Source organism: Triticum urartu, chromosome 7A (assembly GCF_056163025.1).
Source record: "Triticum urartu cultivar PI428250 chromosome 7A, HENAU_Tu73, whole genome shotgun sequence".
In the NCBI taxonomy this organism is placed as follows: domain Eukaryota; kingdom Viridiplantae; phylum Streptophyta; class Magnoliopsida; order Poales; family Poaceae; genus Triticum; species Triticum urartu.
This window is the reverse complement of record NC_141879.1, coordinates 27,252,882-27,279,610: the sequence shown is the minus strand read 5'-3', so window position 1 is coordinate 27,279,610 and position 26,729 is coordinate 27,252,882. Positions and strand designations below refer to the sequence as shown.

Sequence of the window (26,729 nt, the reverse complement as noted above, 5' to 3'; positions counted from 1 at the left end):
ACCCACTGGCTAAACGTGCGTGCGCGCGTGGCCGCCGGCGAGCACAGAAGACGACGGCGGTGTTCGGGACTCGCCGTCCGGTGGCCAAACCGCACGTGGTTGGCCGCGTCCGAACGTGGGGTTGAGCCGCGTCCAGGGGCGATGAAGGGAGGCGCGGGGGTGGCCGAGCGCGTCGAGGACGACAATGCCCAGCGGCAGTTGCAGGGGGCGCTCGGTACCGCAGTCCTGCGGGACGCAGAGGCGAGCGTGCGCGGGGCAGCGCGAGGGGCGTGGCCGGGTCGCGCGGCACGAGCGGCGACCACGGGGGAGTACGGGAGTAGAGAAGGGGAAGGAGAGGGGAGGCGCAACCGACACGGTGGCTCAACGCGAAGCTGTAGGGAGGGGCAGTGGGCTCGAGGCGGCTTGGGGTGGTCCGACGAGGGAGAGGACGAGGCGAACGACGGCGACGGGGACGAGGCAATCCGGCGATGCGAGGCGGCGCCGAGGATGGGCGCCGGCGTCGAGGAGTGGGGCGGCGCGGTCGCCGGGAAGAGGCGGCGGGGTCGGGACGAGGCCGACGGGGGCGATGGGATCGGGGCGCTGAGCGCTGGGGCGCTCCCAATCCAGATCGCGCGATGGGGGCGGGGAATGGGGATCATAGGGAGAGGGATTAGGGTTTCAGTGCAGGTGCGGGCTAGTTAAGCCAGGAGGCAGCTGGGCTGAGGCCCGGTTAGCTGGCCTTGTGGCTAGTTGGGCCAGTCGGCCCCGCGGGGGTGGGTTTCCTTTTTTTTGGTTCTCCCCTTTTCTTTTATTTACTCTTGTCGTTTGACTTAATATTAAATTTTGAAATCGAACGTGATTGAATCATCATGGGGTTAACAACAGGAATCGCGATGACGTGACATCATTAGCATGAGATTACTGTAGCATAATTATCCGGGCGTTACAGTCAGACTGTTACAGTTCGTGAAAATGCTTTCAGCTTATGGACACATATATTTACAACCCTGTTTATATCAAGAGTTCCTTAAGCATCTCTTTTTTTAGAAAAGGAGGATGACCCCTGGCCTCTGCATCTAGGCGATGCATACGACCACTTTATTAATTATTCTCACAAGACCTTATAAAGTCATACAACAGTAAGACTAAAGCCGTCGTCTAAGCAACAAACTGTCGCTACACCTATCCAGTTGATGAAGGGGCGCAGATAGCCTGGGCCTAATAGCAAACAGACATCGCAGCCAAGCCTAACATCTAAGACCTGATACCCCAACCTAGCCACTTGCCGGGTCTGGGGCACACACTGGTCCGGCGTGCTCTCAGAGGCCGCCGCCGCCAACTGCCACCGCTCCATCTTCAGAACTGTACTGATGCATCAATTTTGCTCGGTCCACCTATCGTCGACGCCACCACGGCGCCCAACGGCACCTCCTCCCTGCGCACAAACAGCTGTACACGTCGCGGTCGCCACTGATGCACCTCAGCTCCATGCTGCCACGTACCACTAGCCGACACAGCTTGAAGCCCTTGGAGGATCTGTCGCGCGTAGCACCTGCCGAGCAGGCATGACCAAGCGTAGCACCTGTCGGTCAGGCATGACTTGACATCTCCACCGAACCTCCGTGCAAGACGAAGCCGCTCCACCTCCTGCCTCTGACTTCCAGCGCTGCTCCACAAAAACCTTAAGCATCTCCTATGTGACAGAGTTTGACATCTAACATGAATGAAATAAACTAATGCTCTTGTACGTAAGCAGATTCAGCTGGGCAGAAGAGGAGGAAGATCCAACAGAGTACAGATGATGCATCACTGAGGCCTAAGCTGCAATGCTCATCCTACTGTCCATAATTATAAGATTGGTCACCACTGCAAGAGAGCCAGATGGTTTCTTTATGTGCGGAATTTTCCAGTAGGTTTGTCTTTTTAACCTCAGAGTTAGACTGTTTAATCAGTTGAAGCCATACAAAGAATTCAGTGACGATGGCACTAACACGTGTGCAATCTTTCGTGCAGGATTCGTCTCTGACCTTAAAATGTTCCCACGATCTTGGAGCATTGGGCGAGGGGGGATTCAATCCCCGACACCGTGGTTCGCTGCCACATGAAAGTCTTCATGCACGTGCCCCTAAGGACCAGTATGATGACTTTGTCAATCTAAAGACGATATACCGGCTCAGTCTCTCGAAGATGCTCATAGGGCAAGGTGTGTGTGGGCATTCATATATGAGTGAGTATATTGTACTATGTTAAGAAAAAGTTTAGCAAGCACCTCAATCACGCGTCCGGTATTCCTGTGCTGTGAATGGTGGCAGACCGTGTGAACCAAGGACACTGAAGCAAAGTTGAAAGCTAGCTAGTCTGAGCTGAGCCAGAGACACAGGTTCAGATCATTATTGCCACTCTCTGTAACGTCACGAGTAATAGAGTAAGATTCCCAGTAAAACCAACGGCTACCATTTGAGTTTGCAAGAAGAAAAGCGAAAAGAGAAGGAAAACAAAACAAAGCAACTGGATGCAAATGCAGAGGACACGCGCGTGGCAGCGTGGGACTGACTACTGAGCAGCTGCACTAGTTGATGTCCGTCCTTGCACACAAGCTCCAATAAGAACAGTATTTTGCAACCGAAAGCAATGCAGTGCGATCCAATTACTGAGCAGGAGCAGGGGAGACCGGATACTCAAGCAAAGCCTAAACGGCCGTAGCCATCCCTTCTCTTCTCGCAATCGAGAGAAATCTGCAATATACACAATCTAATCTGGTGTATTCCCTCTATAAACAAATATAAGAGCGTTTAGCTCACTACTTTAGTGAGCTAAACGCTCTTATATTTCTTTACGGAGAGAGTACGAGATAGCGACGGCGGCCTTGCTGTGAGCTGTCTCCACCGGTTGATTTCGCCTGCGGGCCCGCCGGAGATCATGGCGAAGACGGTGGTGAGCATGGCGAGGTTCATGCTTGAGGACGCCATCATCTTGAAGCCGCCACCGAGATGAGCCTCCTTATCGGCGTCCGCCACAGAGAAACACCCATGCACTCACTTCTTTCCCGCTTGACTACACTCTGCTCCTGTTTTCGATCGATTCACCAGATAGGAACTTTATAGTTCTTGCAGTTCTCATTCCTCGTTGGTTTCTCTGTGTGGTTCGCTAGTATTCGGGTAGAAGTTGCTTGGTTATTCTTGTTAATGGGAATGTGAAAAACATGCACCCATCAGCATAGATAAGTTGTGATTTGTGAGGCAGCAAAAATGAAATTCAAAAATCACCCAAGAAATAGTTTATCGGACCAGAAATATAATCGAATCTTTTTGCATCCTGTTTTTTTTTGCGGGGTATCTTTTGCATCTTGTTGGGGTTCTTGTTTGTGGTTTGTGCTCTAGCCTCTATATCTGGCCCTTCCTTAACTGATGTAATAAACAAGAAATATGAAAAAAAAAATATGTGCTCTGCTATGTTGCATGAGTTCTTCTAATGAACTTCCTTTGTTTGGCGATGAGCTCAAGACGATGCAAGCATGAAGCATTCCTAGTGGCTGCTGAGAAAACGAGAACAAAAACATGCTACTGATAAAACTGAAGGTGTGGGCAGTGCAAGTAAGAAACCTAGCCATATTTCTACAAAAAGGTCGCAAATGAAACACAATGATCATTCAGTGACCAATATTCATGGTTGCAAGTTGCCATATTTCTTGTAGTGAGTGGTGGAGTTGCTGCATCCGGCCGCGGCGCTACGACATCTCGGATCGGCGGCGGCATGGAGGGCTTTGGTGGGCTGGTCTGCTGCGGGTATGGTTGGCCCTCCGGTCGGATTTGTTCTGGCCAGAGTGGCTTGCTCGCTCCACGGCGACGGAGATCGGTGGTGGTCCATACGAACTATGCGAGACGGAGGTTCGTCGAGCGGATCTGGGTGAAAACCTCATTCTCGGCTTGTTGCCAAGACCGGCGATGGCAGCATCTTTTTTGTGTCGTTACCTTCTTGAAGGCATTGCAGTGGAGAAGCTCCGGAGCTCTATTCGCTACCTCTGGGGGAAACCCTAGATCAGTAGATCGGATGATGGTGGCGCTCTGGTGTCGTTTCCTCCTTGGGGACGTCATTCTTGAAGGTGTACACAGGCTCGAGGGATCAGTGGACGGCTTCTTTGGTGGAGCGGTGCTTCATCTTACTCATTGATGGCAGCGGCGGCATGGCGCATTAGAGACTCAGTGTCTGATGCGTGTAGATGGACTCGCGCAGGAGGAGGATGTTGTCTGACGTCATGGTGGCGTCGATGGCAGGGAGGACTGGCAAGGTCGGTGTCTTAGTTTCGGCTCTGAAGATGGATTGGTTGAAGACGGCGGCGACGATACATGAGAGTGTGTTGGACCGGTGTGATGTTAAGCTTTGGTGTGATGTCTGTTTGGCATTAGGCTCGGACTATCGGCACCCCTTCATCAAGTGGTTAGGAGTAGTGACAGTTGTTACTAAGATGGTGGCTTCGGACAAATTGATGTAGTACTTTAGGTCTTTTGAATAATTAATAAAATGACTACATGCATCGCCCAGATGCAGAGGCCGGGGAAAATCCTCCTTTTCGAAAAAAAAACTCTCTCCACATAGAAAGAAACCACCGTAGTTCTTACTAGAATTGCACATATTAGTATCAGTACGATTTTTTTCAATAGTTTTTGGTTCGCTAAGTTCACATACCGAAATTAATATCAGAACTTGGAATACGCATTGGACCCAAAATATCAGAACTTACAAAGAATCATGCAAGCTGGATTTTTTTTTTTTTTGCGGGTGTCAAGCTGGATCATTCCAACGCAACTACAAAATGTGATTTTTGAGTAGGCCAGGCGCCTCTCTAACGGATATTTTTCTTGGCTATACGCCTATATACCGTACCGATCCAAGTAAACAAGCACCCCAATCATGCGTCCGGTAATCCCGCCTATATACGTACGTCTGTGAGTCCGTGTGAACTCACAGACACTGAAGTAAAGTTGATGTGAAGTAAAGTTGGAAGCTATTCATATTAGCCAATCTGAGCTGGGCCAGTTCAGTTCATGATCGCTCCTCTTTGTTTGGTCACGAGTAAAACAGTAAGATTCCCACTACGCCAGGCTGTTTTTTTTTGCACTACAATACTGTACTTAATTTGCTTTTTGAGAAAACTTCCGCCGTTGAAGATGCCCTTAGTTTACGCAAAGAAATGGTTAACATTTTTTTTTGAGAAAACTTCCAAACTATTCATCAAGTACGGGAACCGATCATCCAACCATGTCCTAATTTTTTCCCTTTAAGTGCGAACCACTAAAAGCAATAGCATATCAAATCTTTGTGTAGGGAAAATATTAAAATGCGACAGTGATTCAAATGTAAATATTACAATACAACCATGTTTGGAAATAAAATAGTTCAAACTTGAATTCAATTGACACGTATGTTCCCTTTAACCGCCACAGATGCTCAATAAGATCTTTCTTGAGTTGCTTATGAGTTGCTCGATGCCGAATTTACCGGTGGATTTGGACAAACTCGACAACCATATGTTGTTCAATTTCTTAATGCCGAATTTTGTTAATATTATAGTTAATATTATATATTTTATTTTATTTTTTGCGAAAAGGATCGTATCTAATATAAAGATCCATCAAAAATACAAATCACATCAAACATAATGAAATACATCAAGTTCCATGGACCACCGAACGATCAATGTCGCCGCCTGAACGAGCCGGCGTCGTCGCTCCAATACCAGAGATGATTCGTCGACCCTGTCGATGATAGCCACTTGCCGTGGCTGCTCGCACAGAGTTAGTCAATGCTTATTCCTCAGATGTCGTCATTGTTCCTTCTCCGAGAAAGAAGTTGACGACCTGTAGGCCTTCCACCTCCATGCGACATTGCTCCCATTTTCCTACCCTCAGGGGGAAAGTAAAGGCACTCATCCTGTGGAAGGCTATGGGCGAGGAGGGATTCAATCCCCGACACCGTGGTTCGCTGCCACATGAAAGTCTTCATGCACGTGCCCCTAAGGACCAACGCCTTAGAGTAGCAATCATCAATGTAGACTCCTTTTATCGATCTAAAGAACTCGACACCCCTAACCTCGCCGCCCAGAGGGGCTGGAAGGAACTATGTCGGATACCTGTCTAGTCTGTGCTGATGGATGAACTTGAGTTGGATTGGAGCCTGGAAGACTGACTGGAAGAACAATTGCCGCCATCAGTTTGAACATCGCTCCTGCGAGGACTAAAACCCTACCTATATATCTACTTGCCAGAGCCGAGGCACCAATACTCTTCTACTCGCCATCGGCTGCTGGAGCGGCATGAGGAGGGGAGGCGAATCCACAGGCTTGTCGGCGGAAATCAAGGTAAGGAACACTTTCCCTAGTCGCCTTGCGAGAGAGGAAAGAAAAGCTACATCAAGACTAATATTATAAATTTTGGAAGCAAGTGTCAATTTATTCTAAGTTTGAGTGAGATGTGGTTTTTATCAAAATTTGGAAGATATTTGTGATTGTTCTTGTATTCTACGAAACACATGGTTCACAATTTCAGGTTGTTGAATTTTTGAAATTAAGTTAGACTAACCTAGCCGCCCCTCCTCCTCCTCCCTCCCAACCCTAGCCGCCCCTCCTCTTCTTCCCTTCCTCGCCGCCGCCTGAGGCAGCCGCCGGGCAAGCCCGGGGCACCAAGGATGGTGGCGGCGGGGCCTCGGTTGCCCTGCCTCTGCGTGAGGAACCCCGGATCTGGAGCGGCGGCTTCATTGGCAAGGCACGGCCGGCTAGCGGCCGTGCGGGCGGTGGATCTGGCGTCTCGGCCGCGCGGGAGGCGGGATCCGGTGGTCGTTGGCGGCCGGAGGCGGTTTCTGCGGTGGCCGGTGCGCGCGATCTGGCGCCTCCCCTCCTCCCCTGTTTGGCGTGCGGGCCAACCTCGTCGGGCCGTGCTTCCTTGGGTCGTCGGTTCTGTACAGGAGGCGCTGCTGGTGGCGGGGATCTAGTTCGGGAGAAATCCCTGATCGGCCATGGCCGGCCGCGTCGACGGCGACGCCCGAGGGCGCCGTTCTTCCCCTCCTTGGAGGCGTCGGTATGGATTGATCCCCTCGCTTCCCCTTCCCCTAGGTCTCCCGGGCGAAAGCCCTAACTTTGTTGGGCGGCGACGGCGCTCACGGCGCCGTTCCCTTCTTGAAGGCGCCGCTTTAGGAACCTTGGGGTTGGGTGACGCTTGTGGGTGGTGGGCGACGGCGGTGGTGTGGCCCTATCCTAGCATGGATCTGCGTCCGTTGCTTGGAGATGGACTCGCGTAGGTGGAGGTCGTCATTTGGCGTCATGGTGGCGTCGATGGTGGAGGCACCTGCCAAGGTTGGCACCTCAATCTGCTCTGAAGATGGACTAGTGGAAGATGGCGGCGACGACACATGTGAGGTTTGTGCCCCGGACCAGGTATGTGGCTCGGTCGGGGCCTCCAGTCTTTAGATGTTAGGCTTAGGTGAGAGGTCTGGGTATTTGGCCCAGCTTGCACCCCTTCATCATATGGATTGGAGTAGCGGCAGAAGTTGCCAAGATGGTGGATTCAGGCATATTGTTGTACTATTTTGTAAGGTCCTCGAGAATAATCAATAAAATGGCCGCATGCATCTCCCAGATGCAGAGGCCGGGGGTCATTCTCCTTTTCTAAAAAAATAAAAAAATTAGACTAAATAATAAACACATATATGCCGTAAAAGAAAAAGACGAACATTTCCTTAGCCCGATGTTAACGATGTGCAGAACCCAAGGTATATAAAAACATGAAAACTACTCTACACACAAAGAAAGAAACTAATCTAATTCGAATATCCGTTTCTAAGTCTAGACTCATCTAATTCTTACTAGTATGCACACAAATTAGTACAAGAACCTGGAGTATGCATGGGAGCCAAAATAACTCCCTCACTCATATATTCATATTCATAGTTCACAACGAATCAGGCAAGCTAGATCATCATCTCAACACAACTATTAAAACCACGACAAGTATTATGTAACGAATGGCCGGCCTCTTGAACGGATATTTTTCTTGGAACAAGCACCCCAATCATGCGTCCGCCGTCCGGTATTCCCGTGCTATGAATAAAGTTGATCTGAAGTAAAACTGGAAGCTAGTTAGTCTGAGCTGGGCCAGAGAGGTTCAGATCATTATTGCCCCTCTGTGTATGGTCACGAGTAAAACAGTAAGATTCGCACTATGCTCTATGCTTGTTTGTTTTTCCTTTTTGCCCCAAAATACTTAATTTATTTTTCAAAAAAGAACAACAGTATGTAAGTAATATTATTGTTATTTGAAGCAAATATTGTTGTTATTTTGTATGGGGTTGCAGGACGAGACAAAATTGTAAAAGGAACAGCTATCATTTGAACTTGCAACCATAACGTACGGATTGGTCCACCACCTTCTTCGACATAGGCATAGTGTCGGTTTATAGGACTCTACTGTTGCCGATTTATCGATTTGTATTTCATGATTTTTTTTGTTAGACTTTTGATTTTGGCTGTGTGCATCTTAGTTATGCAGAGACCGGATGTTACTCTTAATGTTTTGTATCCACTTGATGCTATATTTTGAGATAATAAAATCGACCTTTATCGAAAAAAAAGGAGAAAGAGAAGGAATCAAAACATAGTCTGCAATTAGCTGGAAATGCAAGGCACCGCGTGGGACTGACTGAGCAACTGCACTAGTGCACTCACTGTTGCTGCCCGTCCAGTTCATGCACGAGCCCCAATGGGGGCACTATTTTGCAGGGAATGCAGTGCGATTCAATTATTGGATCAGGAGCGGGGGAGACCGGAGAGGTCGAGAGTCAAGTAAACGCTCGTAGCTATCTCTTCTCTTCCCCTCTCCGATCCAGCGCACTCGACTCTGCAGTCTGCCGGAGATAGCAACGCCGGCCGGAGATCATGGCGAGCACGGTGGTGAGCATGGCGAGATCCATGCTGGGCGCTGTCATCACCGTGGCCGCCTCCGCCGCGGCCACCGAGATGAGCCTTCTCATGGGCGTCCGCAAGGACATCTGGTATGTCAAAACACCCACACACTCACTACTCTTCTCTGGCCTGCTCTGTTTCCTTGGATCCATTCACCGCACATGAAGTTGCTACTTGTTACCCGTAATACCTTTTTTCTCTATGGTTAGCTAGTATATATTCTGGTAGAAATTGCTCAGCCCTTTTTGTTTCTGGGAATGACAAATCATGCATCCATCAGCACGCATAAGTTACGATTTGAGAGGCGACAAAAAAAAGGTTTTAACAATCCCTCAAAAAGAAGTATATGGGACCAGAAAAATAATCAAATCCTTATGCATCCTTTGTTGGTCTTTTTGTTTGTGATGTGTGCTCTCGCCTCATAGACGTTGCATGTGTTCTGCTCTGTTGCATACTTGCATGCTTCATTTCCTGATAATAAAGGAAGAAATGTGACTAACTTATGTCATGCTTCATTTCCTGTTGCATACTTCTGTTGCATGTGTTCTCACCAGCTGTAGAGTTGTTCTAATGAACTTAATTTGTTGGGCAGGTTTATGAAAGACGAGCTAGAGACGATGCATGCGTTTCTGGTGACCGCCGAAGCAACCAAGGAAAATAATAGGCTACTGCAGGTGTGGGCTAAGCAAGTGAGGGACCTAGCCTATGGTATTGAGGATTGCCTTGATGAATTTATGGTGCATGTGGGAAGCCACAGCCGGTCTCGACGGCTGCTCAAGCTGAAAGACCGCCATCGGATTGCCAGCCAAATCCGTGATCTCAAAGCAAGAGTTGAAGAAGTGAGCAACAGGAACACACGCTATAACTTGATCACCGCTGATGCCTCCAGCAGCATTGATGAGGTGAATTCCTACACGGAAGATATTCGCACCCACTCAGCTAGCAACATTGATGAGGCAGAGTTTGTGGGCTTTGCTAAGGCTAAACAAGAGTTGATTGCGATGGTGGATGTCAACTCCAGTGATGGTCTTTGCAAGGTGATATGTGTCGTTGGCATGGGCGGTTTAGGCAAGACTACTCTTGCAAGGAAGGCTTATGAAAGTAAGGAAGACATTGCGAATAAATTTTCTTGTTGTGCATGGGTCACCGTCTCACAGTCCTTTTCCAAGATAGAGATGCTCAAGGACATGATTAGGCAACTTTTGGGTACCAACTCTCTGAGGAAATGCTTGAAAGATCTTGAAGGGAAGGCAGTGCAAGTAGATGATCTCGGCATGTACCTCAGGAAAGAGCTAGAGGAGAAGAGGTACTTTATTGTTCTTGATGATTTGTGGTCCATCGATGCTTGGAATTGGATCACAAATTTTGCTTTTCCTATTAGAAACAATAGAGGTAGCCGAATAATAGTAACAACACGAGATGTGGGATTGGCTGAGCAATGCACTTCTGAATCGCTTATCTACCATCTTAAGCACCTGCAAGCAGATGATGCCACAAATTTGCTACTAAGAAAGAGTAGGAAAACGCAGAAAGACATTGAAAATGATGAGACCATGAAGACCGTGGTCGCTAAAATAGTAAAGAAGTGTGGTGGTCTACCACTGGCTGTACTCACTATAGGAGGCATGCTTGCCACCCAAAAACTGTCAGAGTGGGAAAGTATTTATAAGCAAATTCCCTCAGAGCTCGAGATCAACCCTAGCCTCGAAGCAATGAGGTCGATAGTGACTCTCAGTTACAACCACCTGCCATCTCATCTCAAATCATGCTTTCTCTATTTGAGCATTTTTCCTGAGGATTCTGAAATAAAAAGGAGGCGTCTGGTAGAGAGATGGATAGCTGAGGGACTTGTCAGAGCCAAGGATGGGATACACTTACATGATGTTGGAATAAGTTATTTCACTGAGCTTATCAACCGTAGCATGATTCAACCCTCAAAAGTGAGCATAGAAGGGGACATTAAGAGTTGCCGAATCCATGATATCATGCGTGATGTCATGGCCTCAATTGCTAGAGAGGAAAATTTTGTGTACTTGGTGGGAGATGATGTAACCAGTGCCGTGGAGGGCAACTTTCGCCATGTAGCATACCATGGTAGCAAGTGCCAAGATATAGGCATTGATTGGAGCCATGTGCGGTCAATAACCATGTTTGGTGACAGACCTGTGGAGTCATCACCTTCACTTTGTTCACGTGACTGGAGGATTCTAAGAGCCTTGGATCTAGAGGATGCACATTTTGGAGCCACACAGATAGATATCAATAATATAAGGTTGTTGCGTCACTTGAAATATGTGAATCTATTCTACGATAAAGGGTATACAAATATTTATAAGCTTCCAAGATCCATAGGAAAATTACACTTCTTGCAGACATTGGACATAAGGAACACTCATATATCAACCCTACCAAATGAGATTAGTAAACTTGAGTGCCTCCTTAGCCTCCGGTGTACAAGAAAACATGAGTACTCCTATTTCGATCTACATAGCCCCAAAGATTGCTTGATGCACACACTCTGCTTGCCCATGACGTTCACACCGTTTGTTGATCCTGATGAGCACGCCGAGAAAATTGCAGAGCTACACATGGCCTGTTCTAGCTGTTGTTCTGTGTCAGTGGGTGTGAGGATCCCGAAAGGGTTCAGCAATCTTAATGTCTTACAAGTACTAGAGGTTGTGGATGTGAAACGAACCAGCAGCAAGGCAGTTAAAGAGTTGGGAGAGCTTATGCGGCTTAGGAAGCTACGAGTGGGAACAGCTGGTGCCACCGAGCAGAAGTGCAAGGTACTCCGCGAGGCTATCAAGAAGCTATCTTCCCTCCGCTCTCTTCATGTGGATGCTGATAGCTGGAACTGGGTTTGCTCGTTTGGAAAACTTGATTGGCTGCATTCTGTTTCCTCTCCTCCCCCACTCCTGAAGAGCCTCAAGCTGAATGGATTTCTTGGAGAGATGCCAGACTGGATTAGAAGTTTGATGCATTTGGTGAAGATTTACCTGAAGAGGAGCAAACTGATGGGAGGTAAAAGTAAAACCATGGACTTATTAGGGACACTGCCGAACCTCAAGCTTCTTGGTTTTCGCAAGAATGCTTATGTTGGAGGTAAGCTAGTCTTCGGAGAGGGAGCATTCCAAAATCTCAGAAAACTTGATTTTAGTGCCTGTAGTGAAGTGAAAGAAGTGATATTTGAGGAGGGCACCTCGCCCCACATGGAAAAGATACAATTTGCCCATTGCAGGTTGCCATTAGGGATCATTGGTGTCAAGCACCTTCCGAAGCTCACCGAGATTTCACTTGGAAGCTACGGTAAAGTGGGGAGGCTTGGTGCGCTGCAAGGTGATCTGGGCGTGCACCCCAACCATCCTGTTCTGCGACTCCTCGAGTGCTGGAGCCACCACGACCTGGGTGACATCTTCCAAGGATCCACTACTGTAGTACAAGTGGAGGAACCAACGGAGGGACAGGAATCATCTCTCCATCCTGACCCTGCAGCAGCGGGAGAGAGCTCCTCCCCCCAGGTGGCGGTGGTGACGACGGGGAGCGATAGGTCAGCTAGCTACTTTATCTTTCGTTCAGTAGCAAGTACAGTACTTCCTCCGTAAACTAATATAAGAGAGTTTAGATCACTAAGTTTACGGAGGGAGTACTGTACAATCTATCTTCCTGTTGATGTTAGTTACTAGGCACTTACAATCTATCTCCCTTCTCTTCTGTTTTCTTGCCGTTTAACAGCGAAGATGATCTGCGGTGAAGACGAGTTTCGGTTGACCCCTGCTGGATGCTGCACTTCCTTGCCCGTTTCTTCTCCTTCACTTCTTCGACTGCCGCCGCTGTCATCTTCTGACGCCATTGTTGGTACCGCTCAAATTTTGTATGGTTCCAGCAGATTTCTCATGATGTTTGTCAGACTCTCTTTCACGCACACAAACTATTTGTCTCAACGTCTTTAAGAAGTTATATTCGCAAAAACAAAGTGTGTAACAAGTTATGTCTGTGCTACTGAATTTAAAATTGAAAAGAATTGTCTTTTAGACGCACATTTGATGACCTGCGTGCAGTTCGTTATTTGCTTATCCCAATGCCTAGTTCAATATAATTACCTGCAATTAGTTCCACTGCTATTTACCTGCTGGACATGCGAAGCCTACCTGATAAGCTGAAGTGGATTTATATCTCTTCTTCAATTATCCTGTAATCCATTTCGTAGCAGAAAAAATTTGTTGCTTGTTTGTGAGATAAACACCTTCTTCAGTGTTCACTTTTCAGAATGGAAGTATCTTAAAGCTGTCAGAAATGTTGATATCTAGGAGGAACTGGAGCAACTCTGCTTGCTAGATGCGATGTGAGCACCGAGCTCCTTTACCCGAAGACCGAAGTGAACAAACATCCCAGCAATCCTGTGCTACCAAGGACACTGAATAATCTCGAGTGAAATTGGAAGTCGTTGGATCTTTTACTGATCCAGGAAAGAGTTCTCCCTGTCACTGTCTCGACAGTCCAAGTGCCTCTCAACATGAAACATGAAGTCATCATCCTGATAACTGGTCAGTTCAACAAGCACCAACTCCTCCTTTTGTAGTTGTCATGTCACATGCTCTTTCGTATACTTGCAATTTCCCGTGTCGTTTTCACCTTGCAAACACAAAATACATTTTCTGATTAAACACACTAATGCGTGCTTTGTGTATGCATTTCAGTTCGAGAGAAGACATGGAAAATGCAATGGACCCCACCACACAAGATGCTGCTACTAGAAAAGCTGCATATGTTTTTCATTGCTCTATATATATGCCGCAAAGTGAAGATGTACATCTGGGCAAAGGAGTGCATTGCTCTATAACGGATGTCATGAAGCATGCTACCATGCCATTTAGAGATCTCAGGAAGAGATTAGAAGTGGTCCAGATGACAATCAGTTGTCGTGGAACACCACATAATGGATCAACCGGAGTTGAAGATGTGCGATTAATTGTGAATACGGACTCACTATGTTCACTAGCACTCTCTCTGTTTTCTTTAGATATAGTATTATTTATTAATCTCCATGTGTTGTAGCTGTTTGTAAACAAAGAATGACGGTTTTGTGTGTTGTTATCCAACTTCCACAAGTTTGAGTTGTTATACATGTATGCTGGTATCACCCCAATGGAACCGAGTCGCTCCGAGTCGCTCCCGCGGGCGACTCCGGGCGGCTTCCCTAGCGCCGCCGCCCCAGCCACTCGCCTCAGCCTCTCCTCCCTCGCCGCCGCCGGCGGCGTCACCGGCCAAAGGCCGCGTGGCACAGGCGGCGGCGGGGCGTCTCCTCCCGCGCGCAGGTGGCCGGCGTCGCGGGGCGCCCCCTCCTGCCCGTCGGCGTCGAGCGGCGGCTCTCCTCTGCTCCGGCTCCCTCCCCTCTCCGGCGTCGTGCTGGCCCGCAGGAGTGCCCCCCTCTCCTCCCTCCCCCCTCCAGCGGCGGCTTGTGGGGATCCGAGGAGGCGAGTAGCTCTGGCGGCGGATCTGGGTGGCTCTGCCCAGATCTGGTTGGTGTTGGGGGTTGGTGGCGGCGGGGGACGGCTGGCGGCCCTGCTAAGGTGGTGGTGGTGCTGCTGGTGGCTGTGCTTCTCCGGTGGGGTGGTGGGGCTTCCGGTGGTGTTGGCCAGGGCGTGGATGCGCATGCTCTGTGGTGGTGGCTGGCGCTCCGGCGTGTGGCTTCGGTGGTGCGTGCCCGGCTGCTCCGACGCTTGGAGCTTGTCGGGCAGCGCGGGTGGGCAGCGGCCGGGCGTGGCCGTTGCTCTGGCCGTGGGCGGCGGCGCGGGAGGTCCGGCGTTGGTGGTGGCCTCTCGGTGTCGTGGCGGCTTCATGGTGGCTCGGCGGCTCTGACTGCGGCGACGGCCGGCTTCTCCGGCGTCGGCTCGTCCGCGTTCGGACCGTCTTGACCTTCGCCCCATCTCCTCGTCGTCCGGGCACTACTTCCATCGAAGGGCTGGCCCTCTCCCAGCCGCGGTCCATCGCTCGTCTCGCGTCCGGTGTGGCAGGACCGAGCTCGTCTCGCGCACAGTGCAGCAGGACTGACCTCGTCCCCCTCACGGTGCTATAGGATCGAGTTCGTCTCGCGCTCGGGGCTGCATGACGGGCTGATGGATGCCAGTTCTGGCCGACCTATCGGGTCTCGATGATGGGGGTTGCCCAGGGGTGCGAAAGGTGGGACCTTTCTGCTCGTCTCTTTGGTTGGGGTAGCGACGGGTCTTAGGTGAGGTGGTGTCAAGGTCTTGGATGTCGGGGCGGCGGCCCTGGTGGTGGTAGCGCGGTGCTCTTGGGCAGAGCCCGTTGCTTGGTACTGCCCGCTCGCCATGGCCGTGTGGACGGCGTGGTAGCCGGGGTGTGGCGTTCGGTGGCGGTGAGTGTTGGCCGAGGTGAAAACTTGTTCTATCTTCGGACGGACCGGCGGTGGCGAAGATCTTCCCTTCTTGAAGGCATCGTCGCGGCTCTCATTGCCCATCATGCAGCCCCAGGGGAAACTCTGATCCTTGGATCGGGCGGTGGCGGCGCGCCGGTGTCGTACCCTTCCTGAAGGCGCCGCCTTGAAGCTCATGGATCGTCATATGTAGCTTCATCTCTTCGTAGTGATAGTGCTAGAGGTGGTGTTGCTGCGCTCAGCGCCTTTGTATCCTGCCTTGGGTGTGTGCGTGTGTAGTTATGGGGTGCGTTTGTACTGGATGCTTGTTGATCGGTGCTTTATATATAAAGCGGGGCGAAAGCCTTTTTCGGTATACATGTATGCTAGCCATGTTTCCTGATTCCAACTGTGGGCGGTTTCATAGACCGGCCAGGAGTCTGCAGGATAAGTGGACTGAGTATGTATATATAGAGTTTACAATTGAACTGCTGCGTTCACCTGCTTCTCTGCTATGCTCTGCTCATGGAAACACCTCTTGACTGAGTACGTACACTGTTGGACAAATACTATTGTTCATCAGAAAGCAGGATTGATCGTTGAAGGTCTGGAGTCACAGAAGTAGATGCTCAGTTTCCTTCAGACTCACGAGTCCATTAATTGTTTTGGACACATCGTTTTTGAACGAACACCGATTTGTCTTATACTCGCATGTATTTCCATGTGAATGAGCTGTCTCTGGAAATGAGAAACAGCTCATGCATTTTGAAATGCATGTGAGAAACACTTGAATTTGACAAGATAGATATGAACAACTGTAGCCCTACTATTGATTGATGACTACTGAAAACTTGCTGGTAGAACTTGTGCACAGCTATTCAGCTGCATGTCCCAAGTCCAAAGACACACGACGTCATGCACGGAGCGTCATGCCATGCGTTATTTTATTTTATTTTAAAAAAAAAGGAGGATGACCTCGGCCTCTGCATCTAGACGATGCATACGACCACTTTATTTATTATTCTCATAAAACCTTATAAAGTCATACAACAGTAAGACTAAAGCCGCCGTCTAAGCAACAAATTGTCGCTACATCTATCCAGTTGATGAAGGGGCGCAGATAGTCTGAGCCTAATACCAAACAGACATCGCAGCCAAGCCTAACATCTAGCCACTTACCGGGTCTGGGGCACACACTGGTCCGGCGTGCCCTCAGAGGCTGCCGCCGCCAACTGCCACCGCTCCATCTTCAGAACTGTATTGATGCATCAACCTTGCTCACTCCAGCTAACCTCGACGCCACCATGGCGCCCAACGGCACCTCCTCCCTGTGCGCAAACAGCTGAACATGTCGCGGTCGCCACTGATACACCTCAGCGCCATGCTGCCAAGTACCACCAGCCGACACAGCTTGAAGCCCTTAGAGGATCTGTCATGCGTAGCACCTGCCGACCAGGCATGACCAAGTCTAGCACCTGTCGGTCAGGCATGACTTGACATCTCCACCGAACCTCCGTGCAAGACGAAGCCGCTCCACCTCCTGCCTCTGACTTCTAGCGCTGCTCCACAAAACGATGTTCCCGAGAGAGAAACGACACCGCAGTGCCGCCATCGTCCGGTCTGGAACACCAGATCCTAGGGTTTTCCCCAGAGCAATACGAGTGGGTCGACGGTAGTCACATGACGATGCCTTCATCAAGGTAACGACGTGGAACGCCGCCATCGCCCGCTGTCCGCTCGGTTTTCACTGGCAACTACGTCTCCCCGACTCGCAGCTGGTGCCAGATGACAGATCCCGAGATCCGAAGACCCAGCCTCAGGCCGACCACCTCTGACGAAAGAGATGACCACCACCGCCGGCTGCACCGGTCAGAACAGATCTGATCGGAGGTACCGCCGACGAGACCACTAGGCTCTCCACGCCGCCGTCGCCGATCTGAAGGCAGCATGCATGCCAACGCAGCCAAGCCGGCCGCCGCCGCCGCCAGAAGGGCCATCCGCAGCGCCCGCAGCCCTGGCCTCCGCCACGCCAAGCCGTCGCCGTCCGAGGACGGGCCGGCCTCCTGCCGCCTGTAGCCTTCCGCCGCGCCGCAGATCCCAGATCGATTGTGCCACCACACGTCTTAGGGTCCGCCCCACCCCGGAGACGCGCGAGAGAGGAGATCCCCGCCACCGCCGTCGGCCCCCGAGCTTAGCCCGGCGGCGGAGGAAGAGGAGAAGGGAGTTTACGGCGGTAGCGGCTAGGTTTCTAGCTGCCCGAGTCGCCCTAGGCGGAGGACGACGCGTAATGCCATGCGTGATCGCTGGATCCTATCTGCACCACATCTCCTTTTGCATGGTTTCCAAATTGCAATCGATGGGCGATGGCTGGATCCCAACAACCAGACTAATGATACATCAGCCAGCTGGGACACCGCAATTATTTGAACAGGACCATACAGGACCTATATGTCACGTCAGTACAGATCACTAGTGGATTGCGCTCGCACAAGTGATCTCATCATACCCTTGCTCTTCTATCAGTAAGATACAGTATCTTATTTTTACAATTTGAGATACAGAACATTCACTTCGTCTGAAAAACAGTTCATGATTTTCAAAAGGCAGTTCGTCTGAAAAACAACTCATGATTGATTTAGAAAAGGCACTTCGTCTGAAAAGCAATACATGATTCCGAAAACATGAACAGTACGCACACTGTTCACCACTAAAAATCCACACATTTGCGACATGTCAATTTATTTTGTCATAAAACATTGCATGTGTTGAAGCTTCGAAATATGATTTTTAAACTATTGAAAATAAAGCGCGCACTCACACTCGTGTTCCAAAGTGACTTGTATAGAGGCATGCCACTGTTAAAGTTCGGCAAACACAAAGCCTTATGCAAGGGGAACAGGACATAGCATTATTGAGGGATAGTTCTTTGCTCGATCTGGTGGAGGGGGGGTGTCTCTATCCTACAATATGCGGATGACACTATTGTCTTCATGGAGCATGATCTTGCTAAGGCGAGGCATATGAAACTAGTGTTGTGTCTGTTTGAACAACTGTCTGGTCTAAAGATAAACTTCCACAAGAGTGAATTGTTCTGCTTTGGTAGGGCCAAAGATGAACAAGACAGCTATAGGCAATTGTTCGGTTGTGATCTGGGTTCATTACCGTTCAACTCTCTAGGCATTCCTATCCATCATAGGAAATTAACTAGTAAGGAGTGGAAATGTATCGAGGATCGATTCGAGAAGAAACTAAGCTGCTGGAAGGGTAAGCTTATGTCATATGGAGGACGGCTAGTATTGATAAATTTGGTACTTATGAGTATGCCAATGTTTCTTCTTTCTTTGAGGTGCCTAAAGGGGTACGAAAGAGACTAGATTTCTATCGATCTCGTTTTTTCTAGCGGTCAGACGAGATTAAGACAAAGTATCACCAGGCAAGATGGAATATTATTTGTCGTCCAAAAGACCAGGGGGTCTTGGGATAGAGAACCTTGAGATTAAAAATAAATGCTTGTTCAGCAAGTGGTTATATGGGCTATCACAGGAATCAGAGGGTATGTGGGCACAAATCCTGAGAAATAAATAATTGCACTCTGAAACCCTTGCTCAGGTTACCGTTAGACCTAATGATTCCCATTCTGGAAGGGACTCATGGGAGTGAAAGAAACCTTCTTCCATAGGGTGAAGTTCATTGTTGGGGATGGTACAACAAGATGGTTTTGGAAGGATACTTGGTTAGGTAACACACCGCTAGCTCTCCAGTATCCTTCCCTGTATCATATTGCTCAACGTAAGGAGGATTACGTAGCAACGGTTTTGTAGACGGTACCTTTGAATATCCAATTCAGGTGGTCTTTAGTAGGAGATCAATGGAATTCCTGGTTATACAGTGAGAAAGTTGATGGACGTTCAACTATCAGATCAAGGAGACACTTTGACACAACTAGGAAAAATGCTACTAGTAGCGTGGGTTTTTTTGTTAGTGGTAGTGCGGGTCACCGTGATAATAGCACTACAGCTAAAAGTTAGTAGGAGCGGGGGTGACACCCGCGTAACTACTATAAAGTTAGTAGTAGCGCGGGTGTCATCCACGCTACTACTATTTAAAACCGCGCTATTACTAACAAAATAGTAGTAGCGCGTCTAGAATACCCGGCGCTACTACTATGCTAAATACTAGTAGCGTGTAATTTTTCCCCACGCTACTACTAACAAATTAGAAATTAAAAATAATAATTAAATGCATTATTTATAGATAGAAATCAGAGACACGTCCAATGCAAAATAAAATAAACGCACACAACCAAAGGTAGGTATCTTCCCTAGTGTTCCACCACCAGCCTAAATAGACCAGTTCTCTACATGTATCTACCAAGGCTCGGAGTTCAGATGCTGGCGGACCCGAATCCTCCCTCACCCCGAACGATGGCATCGAGGTCCTCCACCTCGGCGACCTCCGGCGTCGTGATCACATGGACGATCATCCGTGCGACGCGGTCGTCGGGCTTCACGGCGAAGTCCACCTCCGAGTGGTTGAAGAGCACGACACCCACCGGGCTGCGGTAGTCAGCGTCGATCACCCCTGCGGCCACGTCGGGAAAGTGAAAACTTGTTAGTACGCGTCAGCATTCAAATCCTGTAGGGTATTTTCTTTCTTTTTAGCACATGCACATGAATCAATAGTAACAACCGGAGGCTAGTCCTTGTTGCACGAGACATGAAGAAGGCCGGGTCCCCTCCTTGTTACATGAACGAATCAAAGGAAAACACTGCCGCGAGATGTGAAGAAGGTCGGGTCCCCTCCTTCTGTAAATAGCCCAGGTGCTTGGAGTTGTAAGGAATCTTAATACAATGAACTCATAGTGATGCATAATAACAAAAAAAAGGAAAAAAAAGCCGTGAATCCTAAAGAAAAAGATCATTATATGAGTCAGGTTGACAGTTTTGAGACACAGGAAAGGATAATGTTGGTAACAATATTCATTAATAAGAACAATGGGCTGAGATTTCTCAAGTGTCATTTGTTTCACCAACAATGATTAATGATGAGGCATGTAAGATTTACCTGAGCAGCATCAGCATACCCTCTGGCCCTTCAAGAACTTGAAGACCAAGGTTTTTAGCTTTCTCCCCACTGACTAACACAAGTGCAGCGGCACCGTCGTTGTACATTAAAAGATAAGAATGGCACTACAGTTGCACTTCTAGGTAAACATTGCTTTACATAACTTATATTAACCATGGAGAAAGCCTAAAATTCGAGCTACAAAGTAATATAGCTTCAGTACACTCTTAAGATGATACATTTACCACTGTACCAAAGGTAATCTGATCGTGTAAAAGTAAAGCTACAATGCTGCACTAAGAAGTATCAATTGTTGATTTTAGAGGTATTAAACAGACACACTTCAATCACAGAGATCAATATCTACTAGCTTAAATTCAAATGCTTTACTCAAGATTGTGATATCATACTAGACTCTGGCTGCATATTAATTATGCTACAATGTTTAAAGGAAGCACTATATTGCAGGACTACCTTTGCAAGACTTTCATCCTTGCAACAAAAACTGGTGGTCTGCCTCTACCAGAAGGAATGTCAACCTGGTCAATAATATATGTTTGAAATTGGTACCTAAGAGACAATATTTCATACAGAACAAGGGAGTTTTGGGGCCCTCATGATAATGCACACACCGGAATAAGTTCCCAATCAAACGCGCCTCTGTCTCGAGCTGCTATTCCATGCTCATTGATCTCGACGGCATAAGCATCATAAATGAAAAAACAACCAGGATTTGTTTATTCATTAGTGCTGATCTCCACGGGAAGCTAGCAGTGTATGTTGACGCACAATGTATCGAACCCCCCAAAACCAAAAACCAAAACCCAAAGAACAAGACACACACAACCACACATGGTCTACAAAACCAAGACCCAAGATACAAACCCAAATGGCAGACACACCAAATAAATGGTAACGAAACCCCAAGACCCCCTTTTAGAATTCTTTTGGACTATATGTACATGTGGTACATGAGGTTCTGCTGGAGCTTAGCTTGGTTCCTCCAGCACCACAGCAATAAGTGGTAGGCAAAACAAGGCTCAGTGTGCGCTCTAGCCTGTTGGGCAATGAACATTAAGCGGAAAAAATTTGGACGATTGTGCAGTGATTGGTAACCAACGGTGCGCTCCCTGTCAGTCACCACAAAATAAACACATGCACATGAACGGAACTCGCATGAGTATGACTGAAAAGTAAAGATGAAAATGTTGCTCGGCATTGACAGTAGGTAAGCAGAGAAACAGTGCACTGAACAAGAAACAGTGGTACTCTTCTACACAGTAATCACGTCTATATCAGACAGATACTTTTTCATAAATAAACATAAATTTTGATTAGCCTAGAACTAGCACAGATCAACTTGAATCTCAACCAACGTGCTAGACCTAGTACGACCAATGTGGATGTCATTTGTGAACACATTTCATTGTCCAAACTGGGAAGGCCCTTGAATTGATCAACTATGAGTAACTCATAGTCGCTCGCTTTCACCCCTGCTGATGAGCCCAGCACAGGCACGACGGAAGCATCACAGCCCTCCAAAGCGTAGCCGGCGTACTTCCCGGTCGCGTCGGAGGCATTCCCGTGCGTGCAAGCACCGCCCACTTGTTCCTGCAGCTCACTCTTGTCTGCGCCAGCTCTCCGTTCCGACGAGCCGCCGAGATGTCCATGATTGCAAAGCCTAGGGATGCAGAACTCTAAAGAACTGAGGGCTTTCATTTAAGCAACTGACCTCAAAATCCAAGGAAAGCACACGAACCTTCTGCGTCAGAGGTCAGTGAAATGGAATGGGTCGGAGATGGTGAGGTTGCCACACCTCTTTGCCGAGCAGACATCTCCTTGCTGCTCGTCAGCCACCACAAGCACCAGTTGCAACCACCAAAACCACCAAACCCAGATGAAGACATCTGATAGGCCTCGGCAGCGGGTAGGCATCGGAGAATAAGCCTTGAGGTTTGTTGCAACAAGAAAGAGAAGGCAATGGAATCCTTGGCGATTGTTGTACGTCTAACATGTGAATTTCCTGAGCACACCATTGACGGGGCAAGGGAAGACCCAGAAAACAGTTATGAGTGGCTCCAGCTCAAGCTACCAAATTCCTGGCAAAATGCTTGCTTTACAAAGGACTTTTCCTCACAAAATGCTCCTGATCATCTGTTCTACTCTAACCTGGAGACGAGCCTGAACAGAGAAGAGATTGTCAGGTTGCCACATCGCCCAGGTTTGTAGCCTTCTTGTGCTTGCACACCTGGTCTAATACAATGTTTTCGAGTCGACGAGTCATTCTGGGGTAGCAACTTTTGACTAGTCTCATGAACGACTAGTCGACATGAGTTAAGCAATAGGTGCAATAAAATTACCTTAGTATATGCGGCGCCGGCCGGCAGGATTCTGGGGGGGTGGCCAAGGGGCAATGGGGAGAGGGTCGCATGATAGGTTTGGGTCGGGGGGGGGGGGGGGGGGGGGACCAAATAGAAAAAAATATGATAGACAGGGCCAACTTTTAGTCGTTCAACTCAATAACCTGGACTAGTCGATCGAGTCGCTTGACTCAGCCAATGATTCGAGTCGACCTTCAGTTACGACCCGTCGACGACTAGTCGCGACTACTCGTTCGACTCAAAAACGGTGGTCTAGTGGCTGCGATGCGAGCGAAACATACACACAACGGAAGCAACAAGTTAGATGGAGACATTTGAGATCTGGCGATGAATTGCATGGATGATATACCAATACAAATAAACGGGGAAATGAAAGACTTTGATGGATTGTTGATTGTTCAGCAGCAGATCGAACTTTCAAAAGAGACAATCGTCCACCAGAACGAAAAAGACGCAGCCAAAGGAGTGCGATGCAATGTGACTGGGTGGACTAAACCTTGACAATGTGAAAATAACGAATTCGTTACTTTGTCAAAACTTTGCTGTTTTGCGTGGAATCAGTCTCACGTCAGTCTTTCTTTAAATTTTTTTCTTTTTCCCACAACATATCAGTCAATTTCATTCACCCGTCGACGGTATTGTTGACGTATAAATGTATTGCCTAGTGTAGAAGTGCATGCTCTAGTCAATGCAACCAAAAGATCGATCTGATGAAAGAGAAAAGACAATAATTTTATAGTACTCCCTCCATTTTTATATACAAGGCCACTATGAAAAACACATTTTGCATCTATACAAGGCCACTAACAATAATCGAGGCAAATATTAATGATGTTTTCTCGTACTAGTAACCCATGACTTAATTACTAGCATTCATGTAGTGGATGATAATGACACACTCACCTACTTCCTCTCCCACGGCCACTCAGTTTCCTCTAATGTGCATGCACCCTATTAATTAATCCGGTAAACGAGAAAACAAATTAGCTTGTAAAGCACACATTAATTATTGTCTTGGTACCTGTAATTTGAGTTTGTGGCCTTGTATATAAAAATGGAGGGAGTAACACTCTTCCTCAGGCCTAAACGTGGACCGGAAGTGGGCTGCAATTTAATTACATCACCCTGGTCTTGAATTTAAGACCTCTTGGCTCCGATACCATGTAGAAGTGCATGCTCTAGCCAATGTAACCAACAGACCGATCTGATGAAAGAAATTAAGCAATACATTTATACGTCAACAGGGGTGTCTTTGTTGGATTGTTTTTTTATTTGCAGGTTCCTCTAGAATGTTTACTGGTTTACAAAGTTAAAGTATGTGAATTGTAAGGTTAGAAATCCGAAACAGCGACAACCGCAGGCTATTAAGGCACATCGGAACGGTAGGAGATAGATATGCTGATTGAATTGCGTGGACGATGCACCTTGGAATGGTAGGCGATAAGATATGGTGATTAAATTGTGTGGGCTACGTAGTATGCAAAGACAAATACTGCGGAGGAGGGAGGGCAAGTAGAGTCCGACGAAATTGACTGGTTGAGAAATGATTTTTCAGAACAAAAATAACAGTTCAGTGGAACCCAACGGACAAGTCTTAGACCATTCTTGAGGGCAACGCGATGTGACTGCATGCTGATTGTGGACTAAAGATATGATGGACTATCTGTGCTTGCAGAGCAGTGCCATGGTACGTCCCTGTCCTATATTTTTCTGAGCATTTTGCTTTTAAGAATTGGTATTTCTAGTCTCTCTCTATTAGACGACCATAGCAAGGGGAATCACAAGGGGGATCAAGCCAATTGCGGCGGCGCGAGGTGGCGAAGGGCAAACTACGTTTTCTGATTGCACAAAGATAAAGTTAAAGTTCTACGACACAACAACTACATTCACCAATATAAGCATATTAAGACCAAAGTAAGATACCCGAAAATATAGATATCTGTTTTCTATCTACGCAAGCAACAAACACCTTTTTTTAGAGATATTAGTTTGTTAGGTTGAGCCACTGTTTTCTATCTCCGCAAGCAACAAACACCTTTTTTTAGAATCAAGGCTACAAACAGCTAATTACTTTTTTTTAGGGAACAAACACCTAATTACTAAACCATGGTGCTTCATGCCATGGTGGTGTGTAGAAGGTTCAGTAAAGCACTAAAGCAACTACAGGCCGTGGTTTCCCATCTCATGGTCAGGGATTGAGCTCACGTGATTGTAAGAGGTCGACATGACATAACACACAAGTGCTGTTTTTCCGAAGCAAAACTGCAAAAGGAAATATGAGAAAGGCCCAATTCCGTGGAGACAGCGATGCAGCCTAGGTGAACGGCTGACTGCTTCGCAATTCTGTGCTGCACAAGTTGCAAACTGGCCCTACTGTTGCATTAGTGCTTCTTTCTGAATTCCGATGCAGAGCAGGCACGCCGGCTGTTCTGCACCAAAATTGGTGTGCCAAGCCAATTAACGTAGCGATTATCATACTGAGAGCCTAAGTGTTATTCTAGATGAAGAAGGAGCTCAAAGTAACTTATTTTCAACTGGATGAGAAGTGAAAGAACAGAGAGGCCCAAGGCCCAATTTGCTAAAGGAGATAACTTCTTCGTGGAGACAGAAGTGCAGAACAGCTAGTGCTCTAATGGCGCCTCAGGGCAGATCGGGTGGTTGCTTTCAGCCTCGCACGTACCTGGCTGGGGGCCCGGGATGCCCCCCCCCCCCCCCCCCCCCCCCCCCCCGCGTCAGGGCCGGGCCTGCTCTCTTGCCGTCATTGTTGTCTCCGCGCCATGGTGACCTGCGGAAAAGGGGATAGGAGGAGAAGGTGAGGTGAGGAGAAGAGAGAAGAGGGTGGACCTCAGCAAGGAAGGAGGGGAAGGGCCTACCTGGGAAACACCGATGACGGATCCCGCAAGCTCCGGCCTCGCCATCGCCGATTGTGGTGGATTCCGGCAAGAACACGGGAGGCGCCCGAAACCCTAACCGTGGGCAAGGGTGCAGCATTGAGGCACGGATCTGGACGGAGGGGAGGGACGGCTGGAGCTTGGGGAGCTTGGGGGAGTGTTGCGCGCGGCCGGAGCTCGCCGGAACCGGACGACGTGGGTGTTGGCGGCGGTGAGGAGATCGTGGGGGAGAGGAGGGTCGACCGAGAGGGGTGGGGGTTCGCACGAGAGAGTTTTTTTGAGGGATTCGCACGAGAGAGTTTTTTTTGCAGGTTCACGAGAGAGAGAGAGAGAGAGAGAGAGTGTTTGGTGGGGTGGGACGTGGGAGTGATCGGGGGTGGGTCGCGCAGCAGTGCGAGGATATGGGATTTCACCTCCCTCATACTTAGTAGTAGCGGGGTATAAAACCGCGCTACTACTATCAACTTAGTAGTAGCGCGGGTTTGTATCCCTCGCTACTATTATGGCATGTCCCGGGAAGGCACGGTAGAGACCGCTTAGTAGTAGCGAGGGGTAAAAACCCATGCTACTAGTATCAACTTATTAGTAGCGAAGGGTAAAAACCCGCGCTACTAGTATGTAGTAGTAGCGAGGGGTATAAACCTGCTCTACTAGCTAGTAAGCGTCTGCCTATAAGCTTTTCTCTAGTAGTGTGAGGTGAAAGCTAACGGGTAATGGAGAGTTCACGGTCAAAACGGTCATGAGAGGCATGGTTCGTTCATATCGCTTTTAATATTATTCCTCCAGCTAGTATTGACGCGTTGTTTGGGACATGGCTAAATGGAGTTAATCCTGAGATTGCGTCTAGTATAAGGATTGGAATATGCACACTTCTTTAGGCTATATGGAACTGCAGGAAAGATATGATTTCTAAACAGACTTTATATGATTAACTTCTTGCAGGTAATCTTCAGAAAGGAAAAAAATATTTTTTTTCGTTTCCGAGAGGCACGGTCTTGATTATCGCGAAAGGAAAAAATGTTTTTTTTGGGTTTCCGAGAGGCACGGCCGTGACTCTCGCGAAAGCACAACCGTGCCTCTCACGGAAG

General features: G+C 48.3%; 1 protein-coding gene and 2 long non-coding RNA genes across 5 annotated transcripts in view; 2 read left to right on the top strand and 1 right to left on the bottom strand.

Annotated features, from left to right (window-relative positions):
- The window catches only part of LOC125522462 (uncharacterized), a 37,234-nt gene extending 35,337 nt beyond the window's left edge, over positions 1 to 1,897 (top strand). The window contains exon 4 of the long non-coding RNA XR_015611020.1: positions 1,736 to 1,897. This is a non-coding gene — a long non-coding RNA (uncharacterized LOC125522462). The remainder of the gene's footprint in view (positions 1 to 1,735) is intronic.
- Positions 1,898 to 8,736: 6,839 nt separating this feature from the next.
- On the top strand, positions 8,737 to 14,004 carry LOC125522172 (putative disease resistance RPP13-like protein 3). 3 transcript variants are annotated; one of them, XR_015611404.1, is made up of 5 exons: positions 8,737 to 9,021; positions 9,525 to 12,479; positions 12,665 to 12,787; positions 13,199 to 13,476; positions 13,630 to 14,004. XR_015611404.1 is itself a non-coding variant. In XM_087536412.1 (3 exons), the coding sequence occupies exons 1-3, from the start codon at positions 8,906 to 8,908 to the stop codon at positions 12,681 to 12,683; spliced, it is 3,090 nt and encodes a 1,029-aa protein (XP_087392538.1). In that variant the 5' UTR covers positions 8,737 to 8,905; the 3' UTR covers positions 12,684 to 13,150. The 3 variants fall into 3 exon arrangements, 1 of the variants encoding a protein (XP_087392538.1); XR_015611403.1 differs by having other exon boundaries at positions 13,185 to 13,476; XM_087536412.1 differs by lacking the exons at positions 13,199 to 13,476; positions 13,630 to 14,004 and having other exon boundaries at positions 12,665 to 13,150.
- A 5,530-nt stretch (positions 14,005 to 19,534) lies between these two features.
- Positions 19,535 to 25,999, bottom strand: LOC147957230 (uncharacterized). Its single transcript, XR_015611577.1, has 4 exons — positions 25,624 to 25,999; positions 20,370 to 25,535; positions 19,995 to 20,110; positions 19,535 to 19,886 (listed from the first exon to the last, which is right to left on the bottom strand). It is a non-coding gene; the product is annotated as an uncharacterized LOC147957230 (long non-coding RNA).
- Positions 26,000 to 26,729: the final 730 nt, after the last annotated feature.